We start from the raw sequence: 24,623 nt of genomic DNA, 5'->3' as shown, positions 1-24,623 counted from the left end.
CGGGGGCGGGGAGGAGCCTGTGCCCTCCCAGTGATTCCCCTCTGCCTACCAGCAGCCCTGCCCAGCTGGCTGAAAACGGCCTTCTCGGAACTGGCGTGTTGTCTCAGCCACTCAGAAGGAAAGCAAAGCCCCTATGGCAGTTGCAGTTTCTGAGTCCTTGGTGTCTCCTTCAGTGGCTGCCCTCTGCCCCACCTGCTTTTGTGCGAACAGAGGTTTCAGCTGCAGTAAATGTCCCTCCTTTCAAGAATCCTGGGGAAGGAAGCAACAGGAAAGACAGTTTCACTCCCTCTTTGACTTCTAGTCTTTGAGCAGCCGTGTGGTGGGAACTTTCGCATTCATCATCCCATTTAATTCTCAAAATAACCCCCACGAGGGATATTATTGCCCTTTTATAGTTGTGGAAACTGAAGCCTGGTGATGTTAGATAAGACATGTAAAGGGAGGAGGAAGAATTGAAATCGATTTGACCAGATCCATTTGCTCTTTCCACAATTATCATGTAGCCTGAGTTTTCTCATCAGTAAAATGGGGTGAGAGTTGTCTCGATCACTAAGATCCTCTCCAGCGTATCATCCTTCTTCCTTGGTCCCTTGCTCTCACCCTTTTTTAGAGAATAGGGAGTAGGATTGGGATGAGGAGGTGGCAGGGGTAATGGGGACAACCTGCAGAGTAGAGATTCTAATGAAAGAAGGTGGGATCATGAGCCTTTCTACACATATAAAATGGTATTTTATATATAGATTGTGAGTTACACCCTGCTTATATGCCCGTCCATAGGTTATTGGTGCTAGAGGTAGCTACATTCGATAGCAACCAAACTGAAATGAATTGGTGATGTTCTTAACGGGCTCTCCAGGAACAAGGCTGATACTCTGAGGCCGTGTTATGAATACCCATTCAGTAGGAGGAGACATCAAATGGTACCTCATTCAGAGGCTGTAGAATTGTTTCTTTTTTCACATCTATGCCCTCTTCTACCCACTTACCATACATCTTGCTTAGACCAAAACAAAGATGTTTCTGTCCTATCTTCTCCCTCTTCTTTTGTCGGAGTGTGGTATGTGACTGTGTGCGTCACATTTGATTGATCTGTAGATCAGAAAATATGTACAGAGCCCTTTCTCTGTGTGAGGAGCTGCGGCAGGTCATAGGGAGGGTGTGTGCACCTGGGGTACATGCAGTCTTGTTGGAGTGCAAATACCAATGTCTAAAAAGCGAAATGATGGTGCAAGAGTGCTTCATTGCTGACGCAGTGTCACGGGACAATCATACTGACCCTTAGGTATGCTGTGGATGGAGACAGCCTACAACGTGCAGAAGTGGAGAGACAGCTGATGCGGGCAGTCCAGGGGGACATGATAGAGAGAAGGAAGGAGTTGCCTGAATATGGATAGACAGACGGGGAGGCTACTGACATCAGCAAAATCCCAAACACTGAAACACTGAAGATTTTTTTTTTTTTAATGCAGCTTCTTAACAGCCAAGAAGATGGGAGAGAGGACCTGGGGAGACTAGTTAGACTCTAGTATAACTGGAGTCATTGAAGACAGGACTGGAAAGGAGGACCGGGTCATGTTGGGAAGGCTTTCGAGGCCTCCTGAAGGCGTCTGTGTTTGTCTCATCCACAGTGAGGAGGCCCCTGAGGGCTTGCGAGGAAGGAGCAGTATTGTTTTCTTGTTGCGTGTTCACACATGCTTGGTGCTGGGGCCCATGAGTGAATCACATACACATCTGCCCATACTACCGCCCAGCAGTCATGTCAGAGATACTGGAATGTTGATGGGCAGTATATCCCAGATGCTGGGAGGAAAAGGCTGAGCAGGGCTAGAATGGAGTGAGCGGAAATTGAAAGGGAGCGATGCAAGAACCCATGCAGGAGAAGGTGGTGACCACCTGGCTGCGGGGCTGATGGGCGCACAGTGGACAGAGGAGCTGGTTTCCATCAGCTGAAGTGCCTTTGCTGTAAAGACTGTAGCCTGCCCCAGTGGGTGTCTTCCGCGGACAGCTGAGAACGCAGACCTAAGCTCAGATGAGTTCAGGGCTGATTCAGCCTGGCGGGTGAGCCTGAGCAGCAGTGAACACCCCAGAAGAAGAGAAAGCCAGCTCTGACCTGATGGAGAAAGTCCAGCGTAGATGGTGAGAAAGCAGCAGCGCCTGGCAAGGGACCAGGCAGGCCGAGGGCAGCATGAGAGCTGGGCAGCTTGGGGCTGGCTGTGGAAGGGCAGGTGATTTGAGTCAGTGCCCACTGTGGGCATACAAAGCTGTGAAGGAACACGTAAGCTGACATTAGTTGCTGAGTCTTGTCTCATCTGTACACTGTCTCAGTTGGAAGGAAAGGGGGGATGGGGAGAATGAGGCCTGAGGGAAGAAGGCAGATGTTGGCCTCCCTGGGCAAAGTTCAACAGTGACGTCAAAGAGGAAGGTCAGAGACCTGGGGCCCTTGATTCCCACCCCAAATCATCGTTGACTGCCCCATCCTCCCGAGACAGGAGTTGGCGATACCGTCCACCTAGTTACTTAAAGGAGAAGCCGAGAAGCTACCCTCCATCCTCTTTGTCCTGACCCTCTACATTTTGGTGTGCGTGTGCAGTGATGGGGGGCAACTCCAGTTGCTTTTGTTTCAGAACTATATCCCCAAACCACCTTCTTCATCTCTGCTGTTCTTTTGTCCTCCCTGTGTCTGCTCAGGCTCTCTCTCTACTCTGTGCTCCCAGGAGCCAGTGATTTTCTTAAATGTACTTCCGGTAACCTCGCTCTTGGGCTGAACCCCTCACTCTCAACCCTCCATGGGCTTTCTGTTGTGCTGAGAATAAATCTACACCCCCTGGTAGAACCCAAGATCCACAGGTCTGACCCCACCAGCTCTCCGGCTTCTTCTCACACCACTCCCCATCCTAACCCCCAGATCACTGTTTGTACACACCCAGCCCCTTCCTGTCCTGGAGACGAGGCGCAGGTGTCTCCAGCTGTAATGGCGCCTGCCTTGCAGGCAGAGGGAGCAGCCTGTGCGAAGGCCCCAAGGCCAGAAGCAGCTTGCTGCCTGTTTCAGGATGGAGAGACGGGAGGCCACAGTGGCCCGGGTCATGTGGGGCCATGGGAGGGCGGTGAGGAGGGCAGACTGTCTTCTAGGCGCCAGGAGGGGTGTTAAGCCGGGGAGTGATGTGGAGAATACGCTGCGGGGAGCCAGTGGCTCTGAATGCGTACTTGTGAGCCCACGTGAGCTACTGCTCTGTGGGAGGAAGTGCAGATTTTACTCATGTTTGTTCCCTAGTGCCCAGCGTGGGCCCTGGCATAGGGAGCATTTGCCTGGCCTCAGGCCACCCTCTGCCCCAGTGCCACCGCGGCAGCACCCGCACACCGCATGCTCTAGGGCTCCTCTTGTAAGATCTCTTCAGGAGCCGGCAGGTCCCCAGAGGCTGCTCAAGAGGGACATGCGCCTTTGAGCTGTATTTTGGTTTGGGGTACTTGAATGTCATGTTGTTATTCTGTCACATAAGCGTGTCTGAGGAAAGCTTAAGGTCAGATGGTATAGGCAGCAGGTAAGGCTCTGTGTTCTCAGTTCCTGGGGTTGTTGGGGGTGGGGGCTGGAGAGGAGGCTCTGAATTCATTGGAGACCCTGAATAAGAGCCACCCCCAATCTCTGGGCAGGGAAGGAGCTGGGTTGCTGGAGGCAAGGACATGGATTTGTTAAGTTTGACAAGTTTCTGCTTAATGTCTTTGATAAGTTGGGAGATGAAGACCAGGGAGGAAGATGGGTGACGAGAGGAGGGCAGAGGCCGAGGTCAAGCTCTCCAGCTGGCCCTGCGCCATCCTGGGCGTCTGAACAGAGGCTCACACAGGAGGAAGGAGCAGCAAGAATCTGGAGGAGAGACACCCAGTTGTAATCTGGTGGGATGTTGTTCTTTGGGTGAGGTCCTGACTCGTGATTACCGAGTGTCAGGCCAGTATTGACAACCACTGTTTCCCATCCCCAGCTTCAACGTGGGAATGAGTTTTACTTCTGACCTCTGGGGCTACCGCTCCCTCTGGGTGAGACTTTTTCTGGGATCATCTTTTGCCAGGGTGTGGATGAGAGCCTTGCGGGCTTTGCAGTCATGGACCTGGGGAGGTCCCGGCTTGGAGGTCAGACAGACTCAGTCCCAACCCTAACAGTGCCTCTGGCCAGCTGTGGGGCCTTGCTGTGGTATTCAGCCTCTGTGTGCCTTCAGTTTCTCGTCTGTCAAATGGGCTATTAATAGGCCCCTGCTCAGGGAATAGAGTGTCATGATCCCCTAGAGAGCAGATGCGAGTGCCTGGGCAGGAGAGCTCTATAAATATCGGCCATGATGACACTCCCTAACCTAGGCCTGTTCACACTGACCGTTGTACTGGTGGCAAGGCCACCTTCACCTCCAGGTTCAAGGTGCCTTCCAAGGACCTCTGTTACCTGATTCTCTCTCACCCTAGACCCCTGCCACTCTCTCCTGGGGTCTTCTAGAACTCTCTCTCTCCATCCTTAGCTTCAGATGCAGAGAGGAAAGAGCAAGATTTGAAGTTGGAAAAACTCAGTGCGACAGTCCTTGCTTACAGTCATCTGAGGAGACCAGGTTAACACACATGAAGCGATTAGGATTCAACAAAAACAGCATGTAAGGTGTGCCTGACTCCAAAACACTAGGCCTTTGAAAGTAGTCGTAGTTGGGCCTCTGTGGCCAGTGAGCGTTCTTCTTCAGGTCAGAACCTTTGGACGTTACTGACACACACCTCCAAAGTGTTTGAAGGAGTTGGGAGCCACTTCAGAGCTGGTTTGTGGGGCGCAAGCAACTGGCTGCAGTTATACCTTCTCCCAGATCCAAAATGGGTTCAACTTATCTCCATCTCTTATATTAGAATGGGCCTTGAATTTGTGTCTGTTTCCAAAATAATCTAACCCCTTTATCAAGGGATGAAAAATTGCTGTTATCTAGGAAACTCCAGAGAATATTCTGCAGGCTCTGTTGAAAATTAGGGAATTTTTAGAAAAGAGCTCTAGCCGTGACAGCACTGTTGAAATAAGTGTGGTCTCAATGGGACCTCCTTGAAGGGGATCCGCCTCTGGGGAGGTGAATTCTTGTGGTTTGCTAGGAATTATTTATAGTATCGTCACGCCTTGCGGTGATAGAGTGCCGCTGTCTCTAGCCGCTTGGAGGGCTGGAAAGAGATACCAGGGGTCGCTCAAGTGCTCTGACGGGGTCAGAGAACTTCTGCTCTTAACCCCTTCACTTTCTAGGTCTTTCTAGGTATGGGGCACTGGGCAGACACCTAATGTCTCTGGGTCTTACTGTCCTTAGGTTAAAAATGAAGATAATAATGTCTATTAATGCTTCCCTAACAAGGCTTTTGAGGAGAAGCAAATATAATTATGACTGTGAAAGCATGTTTAAATGTAGACATATCAAGTAATGAGTCATAATATAATGAACTTACGGGGACCTTGGGCAAGGCTTTTTGTCTTTGAGCCGTTGTCCGTATCTGTAAAACGGAGGTGATAACACCAGTTGTGTCTGCCGCACAGTGTGGTTGTAGGGGGTGAAGTGGATCCATGCACATGGATGAGCTTTGTAAATGTGTGTGCTGCGTGTGAGTTAGTCATTGATGCTTCAGGGGGACACATCGGACATTGTTACTACTCTTAAGTGAGGTAGGGCTCCATGGAGAAGGTAGATGTGGGAGGATAAGGGAAAGGTGGAGAGGAGGTAGAGGAAGGAAGAACATTCTAGAAAACCTCGGTGGCCTTTTTCAAGCCTCTGTCTATCCTCTAAGCTAGCACTGGCTGAATAGCTTCTCCCCGTCTCTGCTTCTCCCACCAAATGGGATATCCCTCACAGCCCTGCTCTCAGCCTTTTCCCTCCAACTCAGTGCAGTAACGTTTATCGGGCATCTCCTGTGAGCCACAGTCTCTCACAGCGGACACAGACATGGGATCATGTAAGTTACAATTGTATAAAAGAGTGAAACAGTAGTGTTGAGGGAGAGAGTTGTCTCTGGGAAGGTTGTCTCTGGAAAGGCTTCCTGGAGGTAGCAGTCTCTGGGCTGGGCATGAGAAATGAGTCAGATTTTGCCAGAAAGCCAAGGGCAAGAGAGCGGGGTATTCTAGGTAGGAGGATGGCAGGAAGGAAGGCTTGGAGAGGAGACAGCAGGGCTTCACCTGTTTTCACTGAGGGGGTGGTTCCCATACAACCTGTCTTCTCTGTAGAAACCCAGTTCCATGCCTTCAGCCAGCAGTCAGACATTCACACATTCATACACATTTATCCTGCTTCACTTCCAACACCTCAGATAGCAGTCATAAATGCAGACAGGTCGCCCTTTCACTCCCCTGGACCTGGCCTCCCCTCGCCTGATAATGGTCCTGTTAATCTCTCCAATGCACGTTGAAAACCCCCGTCATCTTTGTTTCGCTGCCTTTTCTCACTCACGGGTAATCATTGTGGACTCTTCCGTCCCTTCTTTCCTCCCATCCTCCTTCCTCCCTTCCTTCCTTCCTCCTCCTGAATCCCATCACTTGTTAATCAGGTGGAATTAAGTTCACATAACTCCATTCTGATGGTGGGCGACCTGAGCTGTCGTGGTGTGTCATCCCACTTGGGCAGTGAAGCTGCAGTGTGGAGCCCGGGTCCCTTGGAGGGCGTCCTGGAAGCCGGAGGTCTGCCTCAGCCCTTTCCCGCTTTCCCATTCACAGGTGTCTTTGTTTCGCTTCTTCCTTTTCTAACCTTCATTCTTTATTTCCATCGTTTTGATCAGTCTTTCTTTGGAGTTGGACAGACCTGGGTTGATGTCCAGGGCTTCTGCTTGCCATGTAACCTTGGCCAGTTTACTTATCTCATTGCACCTCAGTGTCTTTATCAGAAAACAGGGATATTAACGGTGCCTACCTCCCAGGGCTGCCAAGAGGATTAACTGGGACGGTCCCTGTGAAGTGCTGGCACGTGCCTGCTGGAAGCCAGCGCTCCCCTCATCTGGGCTGCTGTAATAATAACCAATAATTACCCTACTCCGGTGGACTTCTTTAAAAAAAATTCTCCCTAGCTTTATCTCTCGCTCCCTCTGTAAATTTCTCCCCTTTGTCTTATTTCTCTTTTCGGCCCCATTCCTATCTTCTCCCTCTATTTTTCTTTGTTCTTCACTGGCTATGGCAGGTGATTTTTCAAGTGTTGCTTATATTTGAACCGAGTGTCAGGTTTCTCAATCTTAATTTTAAAAGGCTGCTAGTAAACTTTTAATTCATCTCCCAAAATAGATTTCCCTTTGCCCCTGCGGGCTCCCAGTGGGCCCACGCCGAGCCCCCCACCCTGGTCCCATGAGAGGCAGTGACCGCGGCGACCACCTCTTCTCTTCTTCAGTCCAGGCCTCAACGTGGGTCTGATGTGTACATTTTCTAACCTGTAAACTTTCCGGACAAATGATGCTTCTCTGGTTTCCTCCGAGGCCTGACCACCTCTCTCAGGCCGGTGGAGTAACGGGACTGCAGACTGTGTAAAGGCACCGGCGTCTGGTTCAGTCCGCCCGCCGCCCCGGTAGCGCCCAGGCTTCCTGCCCCCTCCCCATGCCTCTCCCCCTTCCTCCTCGGAACCAGGATGTTTTCCTTGCCTCTTTATTGTTTCGCTAACCTGGCAGGCCTCCTTTGGTGGAGCTCTGCCACCAGGCTTCCTCTCTGGGTGTGAGCGAATGTCAGAGTGAACACGCGGGAGGCAAGGAGGCCGGCTCCCCACCCCGAACCTTCACCTCCAGGCGCCGCTTGCTTCTGCCTCTTTCTCAAAACGGCATCTTTGCTAAGGAGCCTCCGTTTCAGCTCCTCTGTGCATGTTTATTTTTCAGAGGGTGAAGCGGGACAAAGAACACCAAGGCACAAGGTATACAGGCTCCCTGCAGAAAGCCTTTTGTTTACTTATATAATCAATGGGAATCTTCTGACCTTTGTCCTTCTAAAGGTCTTGCTCCCCCCTTAAACCTATAGAATTATTTTTAAAGCAAGGAGCATGAGGTCACACCAAGGTCCTTCATCTTTCATTCCTGCCTGGATAGGCAGCCTCTTTCCTTAGCACCCCCAAGGCCACCTCAGGGGCGATTCCCTCTCTGGAAGCCTGATCCCAGTCCCGGGTGGGCTCCAGGTCAGGCGGACTCCCGGTCAGTCCTGCAGGCCTGCCTTTGTCCCCGGAGTACGGTCAGCTGGACAAAAGCCGACTCTTTCACTGGGAGGGGAGAATAATGTGCCTTGTAAAGTTCATGCTTCTCATGACAGGAGGCCTTTCCAGGGGAATCTTTTTAAAAAATCACATCATCGGATCTTGAGTCCAAACACTTCTCAATGTGTATGGTTTTTCTTGGGGCTGCTCCTTTCAGGGTAAGAACAAGGAAGGAAACGAAACTCCCCGAGAGCCCTGGACAGTTCAGATTGAGAGCTGAGTCTTTTGTTCACACAAACTCATTTGGCTCCTAAACGTCCTCCACCCAGAATCATTACATCCGCAGCAGCATTTCAAAACACTGCCCAGAGTGGCCCAGCTGAGCAGGCGGCTGCCTTGCTGGTGAGATTGCAGCCACCCTCCCCCCACGCCCCCAAGGTTCCTGCCGGCTCCAGAGTATCCCGCCACTGGCCATCCGGCCTGAAATCCCCCTCATCTGGAGGATTCCTGGGGTGCAGGCATGAGGCCACCAGGGCCCTGCTGTGGAAGGCCTGGGATTGGAGGAGGGGGCAGCAGCCGGGGAGGGAGGGTGGGGTTCTGGCCTTAGCTCCGCACCTTCCAAACTCCCCCAGCACCCGCTCTGCCTCACTGGGCCACCATCTCAGCAGCATCAGAGGGATTTATTTCCATGGTTCAGCTTTCTTGAAGCTCCTTGACGCAAGATTCCAGTGTCTTGTGTGTGGTTGACGCTCAGTAAACTTATGTATTTTTTTATTGTGAAAAAATATGTCATGTGACTTCCCAGTGGCTCAGTGGTAAAGAATCCACCTGCCAGTGCAGGAGACGCAGGAGACGTGGGTTTGATCCCTAGGCCGGGAAGATCCCCTGGAAGAAGAAATGGCTCCTCACTCCAGCATTCTTGCCTGGAGAATCCCATGGACAGAGGAGCCTGGTGGGCTACAGTCCATGGGGTTGCAGAGTCGGACACGACTGAGTGAGCACACGCACCATATGTAGTATAAAATTTACCGTGTTAAGTGTACCATTCGTTGGCATTCATCACATTCACAGTGGTATACAACCATCACCACCACTCATTCCCAGAACTTTTTCATTTTCTAAACAGAAACTCATCCTATTCCTCCCTCCCTCCAGCCCTTACTAACCTCTATTCTGCTTTCTGTCTGTATGACTTTGTCTGTTCTAGGTACCACAAAGCAGCAGAATTATGTAGTATTTGTCGTTTTGAGTTTGGCTCGTTTCACTTACCATGATGTTTTCAGGTCTCACCACGGTGTACCGTGTGTCAGAGTTTCTGTCCCTTGTGAGGCTGAGTAATATACTGTCGTATGCGTGCACCACATTCGTTTATCCGTCTACCTGATGACGGGCACTTGGTCTGCTTCCACGTTCTGGCTACTGTGAATAACGCTGCTGGGAACATGGGTGTACATGTATCTGGCATCTTGATTCCCTGCTTTCGGTTCTTTTGTATAGATGCCTAGCAGTGGGATTGCCGGATCGTATGATAATTATATGTCTCCATTTTTGAGGAATCACCAAACCATTTTCCACAGTAGCTACACCCTTTTCTATTCCCTCCAGCAAAGCACCAAGGGTCCCAATGTCTCCGTATCCTTGCTAACACTTCTTGTTTTTCATTTTGTTTGGATAATCTCTATCCTATTGAGTGTGAAAGTAAACATATTTTTAAAACTCATAAATGCCACTGACTGAATTGTGGATTTGGAACTGTTACCGCCCCTCTTGGGCCTCAGTCCCGTCATGTGAGGGCCAGAGTAGTTGGTTGCTGGGGTCCCTGAGGACAGAGATCACCTCTGAAGAGGGATGAGGGCACCAAAGACCACACAGCCAAATTCCCAACTTCCCAGAACAAATAACAGCCCTTGGGTGCTAGCTAGTGAAACAGGTCACGCACCATACATTACATAGTCTAGAAAGGGATGGCTGAGCTTCTCTCAGTCCTGACTGGTGTTCACGTAGGTGCGTTCATTAGGAAAGATGCTGGAATGAAAGAGCTGGCCTCTAGTCTCCACTCTGCCACTTACTGTCTGGGTTATTCTGGGCAAGTGACCCCAATACTGAGCCTCAGTCTTTTCTTCTGTAAAATGGGGTAAGAATTCCTATGCTACTGCACTCTGAGTGTCAGGATCTAATAGGGTAATTTAGCCCCCTCCCCCAAAGTTATCCCATAAAAAGTATTTTGCAGATTGTGAATGTGTGAGATTTCTTGATAACATCTCTGAGAATAGGAGCCTAGTTTCCTTCTCCCTTAAAGTTCTTGTGAACAATGTCCTCCTCCTCTTGTGGTTTCCAGCCCAAGGAATTAAAAAGAGAAGGGGCTCACAGTCTCTCTCTTTTAAAGTCTCATTTCTTCCCTCCCTGTGTGAGCAATTGAGTTTTAGGAAAGTCTTTGAAAATTACAAAGAAACTGCTATCAGAGTTTTAAGAAGCCACATTGGCACATACGACCGTGCAGATCCAGGCACCCAGCTCTGTAGCACTCTGAAGAGCGTTCCCCAGGTTGAGGATCCCAGAAAAGGGGGCAGGAACGGGGTATCTCACAGCTGACTGTGGTCAGGGCTCAGTGTCTTATTGACCTCCCAGAGCCTCTCCCCGGGGGAGCTTTAACCCCTAGCCATCTGACCTTCACCTTCCATCTTCCAAGCATCACTCAGCAAAGTCCTGGGAACTTCGGTTGACTCTCTCTGGCCTGTTTGCAGCCCTGCTGACTGTGGTCTCTGTCTGCTGTATCTCTGCACACACTGCCTTCCTGACTCCTGCTTTCAATGTCATCCTGTCCTTCCCTTGTCATCTGTGTCTCTTTCACTGGCTCTTCTCCTCCCACCCAGTTCTAGTTCTCCCCTCAGTTCAGTCCTTTCCCTGCCTTCCCCTTCACCTGCCGCCCCTCTGCCCTTCCTCCTGATCGCCCGTCCCACATCTTAACTGCCTGTCATACATTTCCACCTGGAAGTCATAACATCATCCCAGATTTCATATTTTGAAAAAGGGCTTTTCTTCTCCCATAAATTCATCCTCCATCTCACCACTACTCCTTCTTTGTTACTATCCTTTTTGTTACCCATGAAGTTCATCTCTGAGTTAGAAGCTAATTTAGATGTCCTCTTGTTCAGTCTTCCAGCTAATAACACGCAGCTGCTGCCAGGCCAAGTCTGTCCGATGCCAGAGCCCACGTGATAGGCACTGTCTCGCTGCTCTTAGAAGCAGGGAGTGCAGCTGGGCTTAAGGCTACAGGTTGGAGGCCGGTGAGACTTCCTCTGGCCCTGCTCGTTGGTTAGTGCCTCGAAGGCCCAGTGTCACCGAATAGGCTGAGGTGTGATGGAAGGAGACCTGCGTTGACTGTTTTCCCTCTGCTGCTGAGCTGTGACCTTGAACAATCAACTTTACCCCTTAGTCTCCCTCATGTGCCATGACACCCGCTTGACCAGCTGTCACGTGTGTTGAGTGAGATAACACAGGTGAAAACACTTAGCACCGTGGCATGAGATCTGAATCTAAATGGTGGGAAACGAACATAAAGCACTTGTGCTTCAACTCTGTGCCCCAGAAGCAGAGGGTGTAGCCGGCAACACTTGACTTGGGGCGGCCGCAGCAGTAGGTGGTGCCTCGGGGGCGGGGGTGGCCGGGCCGCCTGGAGGAAATTGCCTCTGTGGATGACACGGCAGGGTCTCCACACACACCCACTCTGCTGCTCAGGAACAGTGCGAGCCAAAAACCCTCAAATCAGGGGGCTGGGGGGTGAGGAGTTGACTCTGTAGCAGCTGCTAATTAGGAAATGCTACTCCCAGGCAGTGCTAGCACCCCTGATGATCCTGGTTCACAAACAGATGTTTTGGAACATTAAGACATTACAGAAGTGGAAGTTGTCAACTTGGGAAAAAAATAAAACAGGCAAAGCAGTAAAGCTCTCTTGTTAATGTAATCTCCATTCATGGTACAAGGGAAAGTGATGGCCCGACACCAGGAGCTGAGCACAGAGGGAAGGATGCTAATTTCCAATTCCAGAGACAGCTGGGAAATGACCATCTAAACTCTACTATGAGGCTGGTCGTGTGGCTCAGTTGCCACAGGATGTGAGTGGGGTTTGAGTAATCACCTCTGACCCCGCCATGGAGAGGGATGGGTGAGGTGAGGAGTGCCAGCCCCCCTGCGCCTCGGGGCGCCCCTTCCCACCCAGAGGCTGCGCCCGTGCATCTGGTGGGGCAAGCCTCTTCTGCTCACTGGCTGGCTGGCCCAGGCTCCGCGGCCTGAGGCATACCTTCTTTCTTTCTCGGATTCCTCTACTCCACCAAGAAGAGCAGCTTTCTGGATACCTGCCCCTGCATGTGGTGGGTTCCTGTAGAGTCCTGTTCACTTTACTCTGAATCGCTCTCCCACTGAGGTTTTTACACCTGCGCTAAATAAGGAGCACACCTCAGGCAAAATTTAGCCACAGGAACCCTGAACAACCCAGGGCTTCTGTAAGAAGTTGTCCTTGGACTTCAGTAAATATTTTAGCACTTGACTCATTACTTTTCCTGAGATAGAGCCTGGAATGGTGCAAAGCACTTAACGATCACAATCAAGACCTTGAATAGCAGAGAGGGTGGGCTGGGCTCTGCCTGCCCCCACTACGTGGTTAGTGAATCCCTTTTCTGAGAAATAGTTCATATGCAATAAAAGGAGTAGAGATACCTCCAGAGTTAAGCGGGGGGGCAGTGGGATACTGTTCTTTGGGAATCCCAGGCCAGGGACATCAGGGGCTTGTTTTATAAAATTTTATTTTTATTTTTATCAAACTTCTGCGTGGTTTAAAGATTGAGTATGTTTTACATGGCTATTATAAAAAACACTGACCACTCCTACCATTATCATTTTCTGCTTCCCACTTTCAGCCCTTTTAACTGATTTTTTAAGGAATTATATCCATATCTCTAAGTAGCATGCTTATGTCCCTGTTTATTGATTTTTTTTTTTTTTGGTTTTGGTTTTAGGCTACAATCATTGATTTCTCTTGGTGGAAATTTTATATCATTCCAAGCTCTACCAGTTTTACTCTTTAGGGTCAGCTTTAAAATGCATTTTGACACAGCTTAGTTACCTTTCTCCTGCACAACATGATTCTGATCGTCCCCCCTGACTTATGTTATGTTTACTCTGTCTTGTCTTCTTAATCCGACCAATGAGAAATTGCTGTTTTATAAATTCAGTGCTTCTTAGGTTTTACGCACATATTTACCATTTGCTTTGCTCATTATTTCTTGTACCTTATAGCTTTCACCTAAAATTGCTTTTTCTGCTACTTGAAATAAATTCTCCATCATTTCGTTTAGTGGATGTAGTTGATTAACCCAAATCTGACTGAGAATGTTTCTGTTTTGAAAGATAGTTTCAAGACAGTTTTCAAATATAATTCTGTTGAGTATACAATTCTAGTTTTTTCTCTCTCAGCACATTAAAAATATTTATCCACAATGGCTCCCATTGTTGCTATTGAGAAATCAACTATTATTTGAATTATCATCTTCTGTAGCTGCTTTGTCATTTTTTCCTCCTGGTTGTTTTTAAGACCTAGTGTTTGTGATTTTTCTGCCCTTTCTCTGTGATATGGGCTTATATTTCTTTTTATTTAGCTTCCTAAGGATTCATTTGACTTCCTTAGTCTGAAGACATATACTTTTTATCAGTTCTGGAAAATTCTTAGCCATTACCTTTTTGAATATTACTATTTTTCTTTTTTCTCATTTCCCCTCCTAGAACTCCAGTTAGATATATGTTGTACTTTCTCACTGTATCTTCTTGTTTCTTCATCTCTTTTTCATATTTTCTGTCTCTTCATGTCATCTCAGCATTCTCTTGTCATCTGTCTTGTAATTCTTAATTCTGTTTTCAGCTGTATCTAATCTGCTGTTGAGTTTCCTAATTTTAATTATTATTTTTTCATTCCTAGAGTTTCCATGCAGATGTCTTTCAATTTTAAGCCATTATTTATAGTCTTTTTCTCTCATTTTCAATTTTTTCTTATTTATCTTCATGGAGTTTTAAATACTTACATTCTTTGTCTGATAATTCCAGTAGTTGAAGTCTTTCTTGTCTAGTTTGCTGACTTTTGCCCACAAATGCCTTTTTCTTGTTTATTTTGTGATTTTTTTTTTTACTTTGATTTCTTATTCCTTAGGATTTTATCCAATTTTATATAATAGGATTTTATCCAATTTTAAATAAAAAAATAAGGGGAAGGTATGTTCACCTACAGATCATTCGCATTTGTTCCTCCCTAGTACTCAGAGACACTGTGTATCAGCACCACTTTTTCCTCCCCATTAACAGTGTGTGTGTGTGTGGTTTGTGATATAATTTACATACCATAGAATTCAGCATTTTAAAGTACAGGCATACCTCCGAGATATTGTGGGTTTAATTCCAGACCACTGCAATAAAGTGAATATCACAATAAAGCAAGTCACATGGAATTTTTGGTTTCCCAGTGCATTTAAAAGTTGTGTTTAAAATATACTGTAGTCTGTTAAGTGTACAACAGCATTATGTCTAAAAAGCACAATGTACATATTTTAGTTAAAAATAATGCTTTTGGTACCAATAGACTTGATTGACACAGGATTACCACAGACTTTGAATTTGTAAAAAAAAAAATGCAGTATCTGTGAGTTACAATAAAATGAGGTATGCCTATATATAATTCAGTGGCTTCTAGTATATTCACAAGGTTCAGGACCACTTTTAAAAACATATTTGTAATAATTTTCTTTGGTGTATAGTTGATTTACAATGTTGTTAGTTTCAGGTATAGAGCAAAGTGATTCAGTTACGCAAATATTCATTCTTTATTGGATTATTTTCTCCTATAGGTTATCACAGAATATTGAGTAGAGTTCCCTGTACTATACAATGTGTTCTTGTCGGTTGCCTGTCTTATTTGTAGTAGTGTGATTTATCCCTTCCCACTATATTTCCCCTTTGGTAACTGTAAGTTTGCTTCTGATATCTGTAAGGCTGTTTTGTGAATAAGTTCATTTGTATCACTGTATCATCAAATAATTCCAGTTTTAAAAATTGGAATTCAGAGAGGTGAGCTAACTCCGAAGCTGGCAGCTGCTCTGGGGCACCTGCTCATCATTTGTGACCTTGAACTTCTGTCCTGATGGCTACAGGGATGCAGGAGATAGGAGGGAGCCTGAGAGAAAACTCAGGCTATGAGTGATATCATATGATATTTGTCTTTCTCTGCCTGACTTACTTCACTTAGCATCATATCTCTGTAGGATCACTTTTAAATATACCCGTGGCTTGAGGTTTAGACCACACAGGTGTTGTATGTGCTGCACACCCACATAAGGGCTAGCTTTATGGTTATCAATTCTTGGGTGAGTTGTTATTTTTCTTTCACCTGAAACCAAGATTGAGGGGCCAGATTTAGTGCTGTCCTCTTCGGCAGGGCAGGTTTGTTTCTACTTGCCTTACACCCAAGGTATAGCCCTGGTCTCGACTTCATATAGGAGTTTTCTCTCAGGCTCCCTCCGATCTCCTGCATCCCTGTGGCCACCAGGACAGAAGATCAAGGTCACAAATGATGAGCAGGTGCCCCAGAGCAGCTGCCAGCTTTGGAGTTTAGCTCACCTCTCTGAATTTCAGCTCTCGGTTCATTTTTGACCTCACTAGATTTGCTTGCTAACTCAGCAATGCGTTTATAAGTATTCTTTAGAAAACATTTTATTCAGCGTTTTTAGTTGTTGTTAGCGGCAGGGTTATTCAGGATACTGCAGGACAATAGTCTACCTTTTAGTTTTGTTTATAGTGTGCATTTTTCCTGCCTTCTGTTTTTAGTCAACCCTCCAGGGAGACAGCATGGTTCAGTGATAGCCATGTCCTGTCTTCACGTGGCCATTCTCTTCCGTTTGAAGACTGGAATTCCTTGAGCTGATTGGATCGTGGGGCACCCATCTCTTGCTCCCTAAAGGAGACGTTGCTGCTTCCAGAGGCTCAGCCATTCTGACCATTGGCCAAGCCTCACACTCGTCTTCAGGCTGTAAATAGAACTAACTTCATTTCCTTCTCTTTGCTCATGGCTTACCAGTTTTGGAGCAAGGGTTTTAAAGTCCCTTCTGCCTCCTGACAATCACTTTTTTCTGGCTTCTTTTGAGAATAACTTATCTCATTGTGCCAAGATGACCAAGAGGGTAGAGAGGGCATCTTCAGATCCTTTCCCTCCTCTTGGGAGGTCAGCTGGCCTTTGCAGCTCAGAGAGGAAGAACAAAGGTTACATGCTGTGTGGGTTGCTCACTGCTGTCCATAACCCTAGAGTCGCACGTTGAACTTATGTACTTGGTAGCTGCCCTGGAAACACCACTCCACATCCCATTTCTAGCTGAGTGTGGACCTTGCCTGTCTGGGGCTGGGCCCCAGGGGAGCTCAGATGCCTAGGAAACGCCCTCCTCCTTAGGAAGCTTCTGTTAATTATCACTTACAGGAAACAGAATAGGAAGCATGGAAAAAGTAATTCTCAAGGGGGTTGGGGAGGAAATGATTCCCTTAGGAAAGGTCATCAGAATCTCTTTATGGAAGAATTTATAATCAGCACCCCTCCAACTCCAGTCTGTGCGTCATTGCTTCAGGTAGGAGTGGATCAGAGTGGGGACAATGTCGAAAACCTCTGCTCTAGAATTGCACTGTCTATATGGCCTCATGTGGCTATTGTGCCCTTGAAGTGTGGCTGGCAAATTACTCTCTGGACTTTAAAGGTTTAATTCTGAAAAAAGAATGCAAAATATCTCAATAGTTTTATATCAGTTACGTATTGAAGTATTATTTTGAATATGTTGGAGTAAATAAAATATTTGTTAAAATTATTTTCACCCATTTCTTTTAAAAATGCGCTACTGTAAGTTTTAAAGTTACTTATGTGGCTTGCATTTGTGGCTTACTTTATATACCTCTTGGACAGGGCTGATCTAGAAGATAACTTGCTCCTTTGGTGTGTGTGTGTGTGTGTTATATTTTGAGTTGAACTGTAGGTTCTGCCTGCAACATTTGCTGGTCCAATGGTTGGCCATTTTTGTCTGACTCATATGGATAGAAGTGACTTCATTCATCCCTGCAAAGCTTTCTCAACACCAACCTCAATCCTAAGCAGAAAGAAAAATATCATTCCCAAATGGGAACATAAAAATGGGTTTTTCAAGGAGCTATGTGGTCAGCAATAACTTCAAATTGGTCTCTTTCTATCGATCTTCATCACTTATTCTGTTTATTGTAAAATTTAATCCTGTATAATATTGTTGCTTTCTAATTTCTTCCCCTGGATTGCAAGAATAATTACTGTTGGAGAAAAAGAAAGGTGAAGTTATTCTCCTTGAACCCACTTCTCCATTGATGTATGTGCTTACGTATGTTTTCTGAAGGTTTAGTGCTCTTTTTAGAAGGCAATAAGTTCTCACTGATTTGTTTTCCTCTTGTTTCAGCTGTTGTAAAAAACCACTGGCTAGAAAGCAACACTGAACCCCAAATAGAAAACATTACCTTTGATCAGAATCAAGTGGACTTTTCAACAGTGGTCTCCAAAGAGGGCGTCATGGTGCAGACCCCCAGGAAGATCCATCCTTCTTTGGATGCTCCAGAAAACATCACCTTACAAACTGAAACAGCAGCTGCTAGAGGAATAAATGACTCTTCAGGGAGAACAGAGTTCACCATTCCCCACTATGGGCCTGGAAGAACAACGACTCTGACTTCTCAGAGCAGCACCTTAGGTGAGTTTATGCTAATGACACTATTTCGTGCATGAATATCCAGTCCTGGGAAACCAAATATCTGATGATCTCTGCCTTCCCCCATCCTGAGTCATGATGCTCAGCCAAGGGTCCTGGGACAGAGAGGACCACACTGTTCCTTAGGCTCCACCTGTGGCTCATTGTGGTTAATTGAGTTGTAAGTATAGACCAGGGGAGGGTGCAGATTTGCTGAGTGGCCTGACCAATCCTGTGGAATCTACATTCCACGGCCATATCAAATCCACACCACATTGGCGGTCCTGCCACGCTCAGCCATCTCCTAGGTACCAGGTCTGGTGGACTGCTGGGCTGTGTTGTTTGTGTTGACGTAGCTCAGATGGTTGTTCTTGTGCCAGTCTGCACAGCACAAACTGTTTTGCCATTTTTAGCAAAAGATTTCAATAAGGGGCTCAGGCTGGATGAGCAAGATTTGATTGAAGAAGCGAAGACAAAGAAAGCTAGCACCGACTAGATACCCACTCATCACCAACATATCTCGTCTCTCTATTCTCACAGCAAGTGATAAGGTCACATTGCTCTCATTTTAGGAATTTGGAAACTGAAGCTAGAGAAATCCATCAGTCCAATGTGTGCAGGTCAGACAGTTAACGGGTTTCAGAGCTGAGATTTGAGCCGAAGCCTATGTATCTGAGCAAGGTGGGAGGGGTGGCTGAGGAGTGCAATGTCCGGGTCATGTGAGCGAAGGTACAGAGGAAGGAAGAGAATGTGGCCCTTTGTGGATGGGGAGGATGTAAGTCACACACACAGGAGAGGAGCAGCGGGTAGGACAGTCGTGTGGGTGGGGTTAGGCACAATTAGCCAACACTTTGAAAACCAAGCAGTTTTGATTTGGTGTGATGGGGAATGTCACTGAAGATTTTTGAACAAGGCAGTCACATGATTAAAGTGAATTTGGGCAGGTGCATCTGGCAGATGGGTAGACGATGTCTGGGGTGGGAGATGGAGCAGAAGTAACCTGGAGCCCGGAGAGCACCCAAGCAGACACAGAAAGCCAGATACCAGGTGCTAATGTATAGCCTGGTGTTAACGTATGGTCTGGTGGCTTTGGGGATGGAGAGGAAAGAATCAGTAAAGACTCTTCACAAAGGAAAACTGATACGCTTTGGTGATGACCTAAAGGAAGAGGCTGAAACCATCAAAGATGACCCATCCCACCCCAGTGATGGGAGGTCTGATTGGGGGACTCAATTCTGTAAAGGGTATATAGGGCAGAATTTTACATTCCATTTGTGAATGGTGGATATAGAGCTTAGAAACTGTATGTGATGCTGCCTGGGTTTGTTGGTCATTCAGATTGTGGAAATTTTATGTTAAATTTAAGTAAATTCTGGGACCAGCTTTGTGGAATGTGAGTGATGTGTCATGATCCAAAACCGACCTCTGGTTCCATGTCATCTGATATTTAGCTTCTTTGTGCTCCTTTGTTGATAATTTTACCATAAAATGCAGAGTCTTTGTTTGCGAGATCTGAAAACAGCCTTTGTGTGAGTCTGTGGTCTCTGCTTCAGGAGGAAATTTTTCAAAGAATGAACAGTTGCTCCTAATTTCTTCTCGTGTCTGTTTTATAGAGGTCAGAGGTGAGCTCACTCAAAGATGGTTCAGACATTTGGAAGTCTGCTGGTGGAATGTTAATTGTCTCTGTCTACTTTCAGCCTTGGGAAAGCGTCACCCGCCATCCAGCAGTTCAGGGTCAGAAGCAAGAACTGCCCCTCTTTACATGGAGAGTGGAACATCCTGGGGTTCCCCGGCGGGGGCACAGGGGCTCCCCGAAGAAGTGACTGTGCACACCCAAATGGCTGCCACTTCAGTTTTGAGCCAGTCCTCTCTCCCTGCTGTGGAGGGGGGAGAAGAGACAGCACTCCCCAGGCAGAGAAGTTCCTCAGGACCAGAGCCCTCCTGGCCGCCTCTCTCCAGGACATCGGCTTACTCCCCTCCTTCTGACCATCCCTCATGTGAGTGCTTCTGTCCCAGCTTCACCCTCTGAAGTCATGTAGAATAGAAATAAATGGCCCTGAATGTCCAGCCAGTTACATACTCATCACAGGGGCTAAGGAAAAAGACTTTAAGCACCAGGGCAAAGTATTGGGGGTTAAAAGTACAACCTGCACAATTTATCTCGGTGCTGAGTTCATTTTTAAAATGTGTTTTCTTTACTTGTATAAGGAAGAAAATAATAGTTGGTCCGGTAGCTGCTCTAGACCTTTCTCTCCACCAGGCCCTGCTTTTTCCCCTTTCCCCCACATACACACATACACACACAACCAAGACTGAGTGTGGCGGTGTGTGTTCTTGCCTAAGAGACCAGTTCCAGGGTGAATAAAATGGTGAACATTGTGCCATTCGACAGAGAGTTATATTTGTATTTCCTCTTTATTGCAAAAATGTTTCTTTCAATGGCAAAGATAACAGACAGTTTTCTCTGGGCATCATTTCAAGAAAACCCATACAGGCAGGTGTTTGCAAGGTTGCAGTGGTGGATCCCCGGGCCCTTTGTGTTCCAACCCCTGGCCATCAGTTAAGTCTCCATGTAGGTGTCCCACCTCCACTGAGCCTTTCATGAACCCTCTGAGCCATGCACCGGGTCACACTAGCTTATCCTTATCCATCTTCACCTTCTACCCAGCTGCACTGTAATCCTCTGAGGACACAGATTGTGTCTGTTACTTCTCTTAGGTTCCTCTGCCCCACAGTGAGGTGCAGTTGACGAGGAAGGGGATGAGCATGTGCCAAATGTTACAGGGTACATCCAGCCACAGGCCAGTGCTGGAAACTGCCCAGCGTTTCTCTTCTGTGAGATTTCATTCGGAGCCTGTGCGCACTACGTGTGTTTCCATCTGCGTGCCGTGGGGAGCAGGGCCGGAGGGCGGGAAGTATCCTTGGGAGCTTCAGAAGTTGCCATTTCAGAGGATATTAGAAATACTTTACAGGACTAGGGGTTCCAGTTTATGTCATCAAAGTGAAAACGGAGATCCTCTCTGGAATACCTATTGAAAGCAGCCCATTCCCCTTTCATATACTCTATATAGTTTCCTGCCAACTGGGTATGTGTATAATTTATGATTCATATTTTTAGGGGATTGCTTTTAAAATTATTCTTAAACGTTGGTTAGATTGGATAAAAGCTACGATCCTTTCCAGCTTCAAAGTCCTGTGGTTCGGTGGTTTAAGAACCACTTTACGAAATGATGGAAAGGAAGCATTTTCTAGGAGGCTAAACTTGACTCTGGTCAGGGTCATTTAATATTTATACTTTAAATTCAACCCACTGCTGTGGTATATTTCTTGTTGTATATTTGAAAATCAGTCAATGTTTCCAACGACTGGCTTTGACTGTAGTCATCTATACTTTCAGAAAAATATTTAGCCCTCCAATTCCTTCAGCCTTTTAGAACCTTATACTTTTGATTTTTGAAGTGGTCTACCGTATCGTTCCTCTTCTTAAATCCTTTGCTGAGCATTGCTCTTCCTTCTTAGTGAACCAGTTGTTCTATTCCAGGTAGAGTCCCACCTCGCTCTTAGATACTGGAGGGGACTTGGGGTGCTGTTCAATGCAGGGAGACCCAGGCATTCAGGATGTGACTGCCAGCCATCTGGATCTAGCCTGCTAGCCCCATCCTGCTGCAGGGATGTACAGGGGACATGAACAAGGGCCTGAAGCCATGTGGAGATGAAGCTCTGCTTTATTATTTTTGTTTATTTTGTGTTTTGGCTGTGCTGGGTCTTCCTTGTAGTGTGTGGGCTTCTCTAGCTGTGGCACATGGGCTTAGTTGCCCCTCGGCATGTGGGATCTCTGTGCCCTGACCAGGGATTGAACCTGCATCCCCTGCCTTGCAAGGCAGACTCCTAACCACTGGACTGCCAGGGAAGTCCCAGAGCTCTGCGTTATTCTGAGTGCTGGGCTGGTCCCTGCTAACCTGCTAACCAGAGCTCTAGTGTATCTTCTACCTCCCCTGAAACCTGAATTTTGAGATGTAGATTTCCTGACTGTGGGATCTAGGAGTTCTAGGCATGCAGGCAAGAGTGCTGAGAAAGCCAGCAGGACTTGGCAGACACAGACTGGGAGTCACCCAACCCAGCTGGCCTCTCCGAGGGGAATCGAAGCCAAGAGGGAGTGTGGCGGGGGCGTGTACTTTGTGACACTTGGCTGCTTTGTCACTAGTGAATGTGACCCTGTGAAAGTCCTGGCACTTGGATCAGTCAGAGGACTGATGCTGCTCACTAGGGCTTGGGGAGGATGGGGGTCCTTATTCGAAACATGAAGGGATTAGACCAGCTGATCCTGAAGATCCTTCTAGTTCCAGCATCTGTTATTCCAGACACATCAGCCTTTGTATTCTGTGACTCCTTCACTTCTCATTCTGCTGCACACAGATGTACACACAACATAGCCTTTCTGAGGCTTGGGTAGCCAGGAGTTGCCTGCTTTCAAAAATAAATTACATGCTAATAAATATATGCATTAAATCAAGTATAGGCCTAGACAGCTAACTCAGATTTTAAAAAAAGAGATCGGAAGCCATTTGAAACTTTTTGCTTCCTCCTTTTTTTTTTCCTTCTCTACTTTTTATATTTTCTCGAATGACCATGTGCTATTTGATAATTAGGGGGAAAAGTAAGCAAAGCAACTAATAGGGAAAAAAGTTCTCTTTTAAAGGTGAAAAGAGATATGTGTATGTTGAACTATGTGAGAGTGGCTACAGTTGAGCACTAAATTTAGTACCGAGCTTCCTGGAAACCAGGGCACAGAGGGAAACTGGGTTGGGTATGATATATTGTCAGATAAAGTGAGTAATACAATTTCATCCATAGGCTTCAGTGTTTTGGGGGCAGTACCTTCTAAGAGGAATTTTATGTAACGAATATTGAGGATCATAATAGAAAATGCCTTCAATTGCTGTTTTGTGGAAATTGTGCTAATGTTCTTTAAAAGATGATGTTTTCTATATATACTAAATAGGAGCAGAGGGTGTAGTAATGGATCTCAACTCATGAAAGTGTTTCTGTGGGCAGCTGAGCTGATATGGTCCAGGTAAATTGCTCTGTGGTGATTTCACTTTGTAGAGGAAGAGAATATAAATAACTCAGAAGGTTGTAGATTTAGCAATACCCTTGCCAAATATCAGCTGCTTCAGCAAGATTTTTGGCAAGTTCTGGGTCACAGCCAAGTCGAGGGCAAGCATCGTAACATGTGCCCGAGGCTCCAGTACACTGTGTTGTAATGGGAGAGGGACCCGTGTTCTTTCCCCAGAAGAGCAGGTGTTCTTTTCACCCCTTATTATAAATATTAGGGAATTAGCTTTTTCTGCTCCCAAATGGATGGTCTTCTCATTTTTGAATGGCTGCTTCAAGGGTAGAAAATGAGCAAGGAAGGGCAATTATTAAATAATCAGCAGTGCTGTTCTGCTGATTATAAACATAGCACATTTCCCCCTAGATGTATTCAGCAGGTGCGCATTTGGTAACATAAGTGGTGACTGTAGATTAGTTTGACCAAGCCTTTTCTCCTTTTGTTAAGAAGCACCAACTCTGCAGAAGTATTCACACTGCTTAGTAGCTTTACTGTGAGGACTGAATGGGATTATACAAATAAAGTCTTAGGTAGCACAATCTGGAGGTCTACGTAAAGTATGGCACATTGTTATTGGTTGAAAAGGCAGCTTGTAATACTGATGATAATGAAATGGTGAAACAGTGTTCCGTGGAGCTCAGGGTCAGGGAAAACCTAGCTGTTTTCCTTTTGTGACTTTCAGCGGTTGTGATGTTTACGGTTGTATTTCTGAGGCCATTTGCTTTGCTGGACAGGTATTCAGGCTGAGTCCAATAAAACCATCACTGTGCACTGAGTCGATGAAATAATGCAATTTACTGGGAATAGAAGTGTTTTGAAGGAGCACTCAGCAGTCCGATGGGGCTGTAATTGGTGGACATAGATGGTGACTCTAACGAAGTTAGGCGCAAGAAGCAAAGTAGGTGAGTGAGGATTTGGGACATGTCTGTGTTGTGCTTTGTTTTTTTTTTTTTTTTTAAATACTGAACCTTTTTTGTTAGTTTGTAGCAGAGAAAGGCTTATTTCAGGGTTAAGCAAGGAGAATGGATGGCTTGTGCTCAAAAACCCCAGGTCCATTTGTTTTTGGTCTTAAGTAGGGATGGCTATAGGCGGCAACTGTTTTTGTTTCCAGGTCTCTCTCTTCCTTTGATTTAGTTACTGGTTTTATGGATTGCCTGCGTCTTCCTTGTCTCCCTCAAGGTCCAGCAGCCAGAGCCACAGCCTGTGTTCTAGGTATACCTGGTTCTGTGGTTTGGTACGAAAGTAGAAGGAGCCTTTTTGTTTCCTGTGCTCGCCCTCTATGTGTATGTTTAACTTTTATCTGTGCTTTTGTTAGGACTGCATGTTGGACTGGTCTTCAAAGAAACATTTATAATGAGGACTTTATTTTTTTTCCTTTCCTGGATCATAATTAACAGTTTGAAGCTTTTCGTTTTATAGGTATAGAGAGTACTTTTTAAAAAATTTGGCTTAAAAAGAGAAAAAAAGTGCTCTTCCTTCTTGCCTCTGGGTCTTCTTGCCCACTCACCAGGCTTCCCTGCAGTTTATTCCTGTTTGGCATGAGGCTTTCAGTGCACCCTTCTGGAGGTCATTTCTCAGGGT

At 46.5% G+C, this 24,623-nt stretch overlaps 1 protein-coding gene across 1 annotated transcript in view; it reads left to right on the top strand.

Annotated features, from left to right (window-relative positions):
* Positions 1-24,623, top strand: part of HEG1 (heart development protein with EGF like domains 1) — an 84,242-nt gene that overhangs the window by 4,145 nt on the left and 55,474 nt on the right. The window contains exons 2-3 of the mRNA XM_061410808.1: positions 17,645-17,932; positions 19,627-19,926. Coding sequence (XP_061266792.1) covers positions 17,645-17,932; positions 19,627-19,926 — 588 coding nt within the window. The remainder of the gene's footprint in view (positions 1-17,644; positions 17,933-19,626; positions 19,927-24,623) is intronic.

Source organism: Bos javanicus, chromosome 1 (assembly GCF_032452875.1).
Source record: "Bos javanicus breed banteng chromosome 1, ARS-OSU_banteng_1.0, whole genome shotgun sequence".
Classification (NCBI taxonomy): Eukaryota; Metazoa; Chordata; class Mammalia; order Artiodactyla; family Bovidae; genus Bos; species Bos javanicus.
This window is presented reverse-complemented; position numbering and strand designations above follow the sequence as displayed.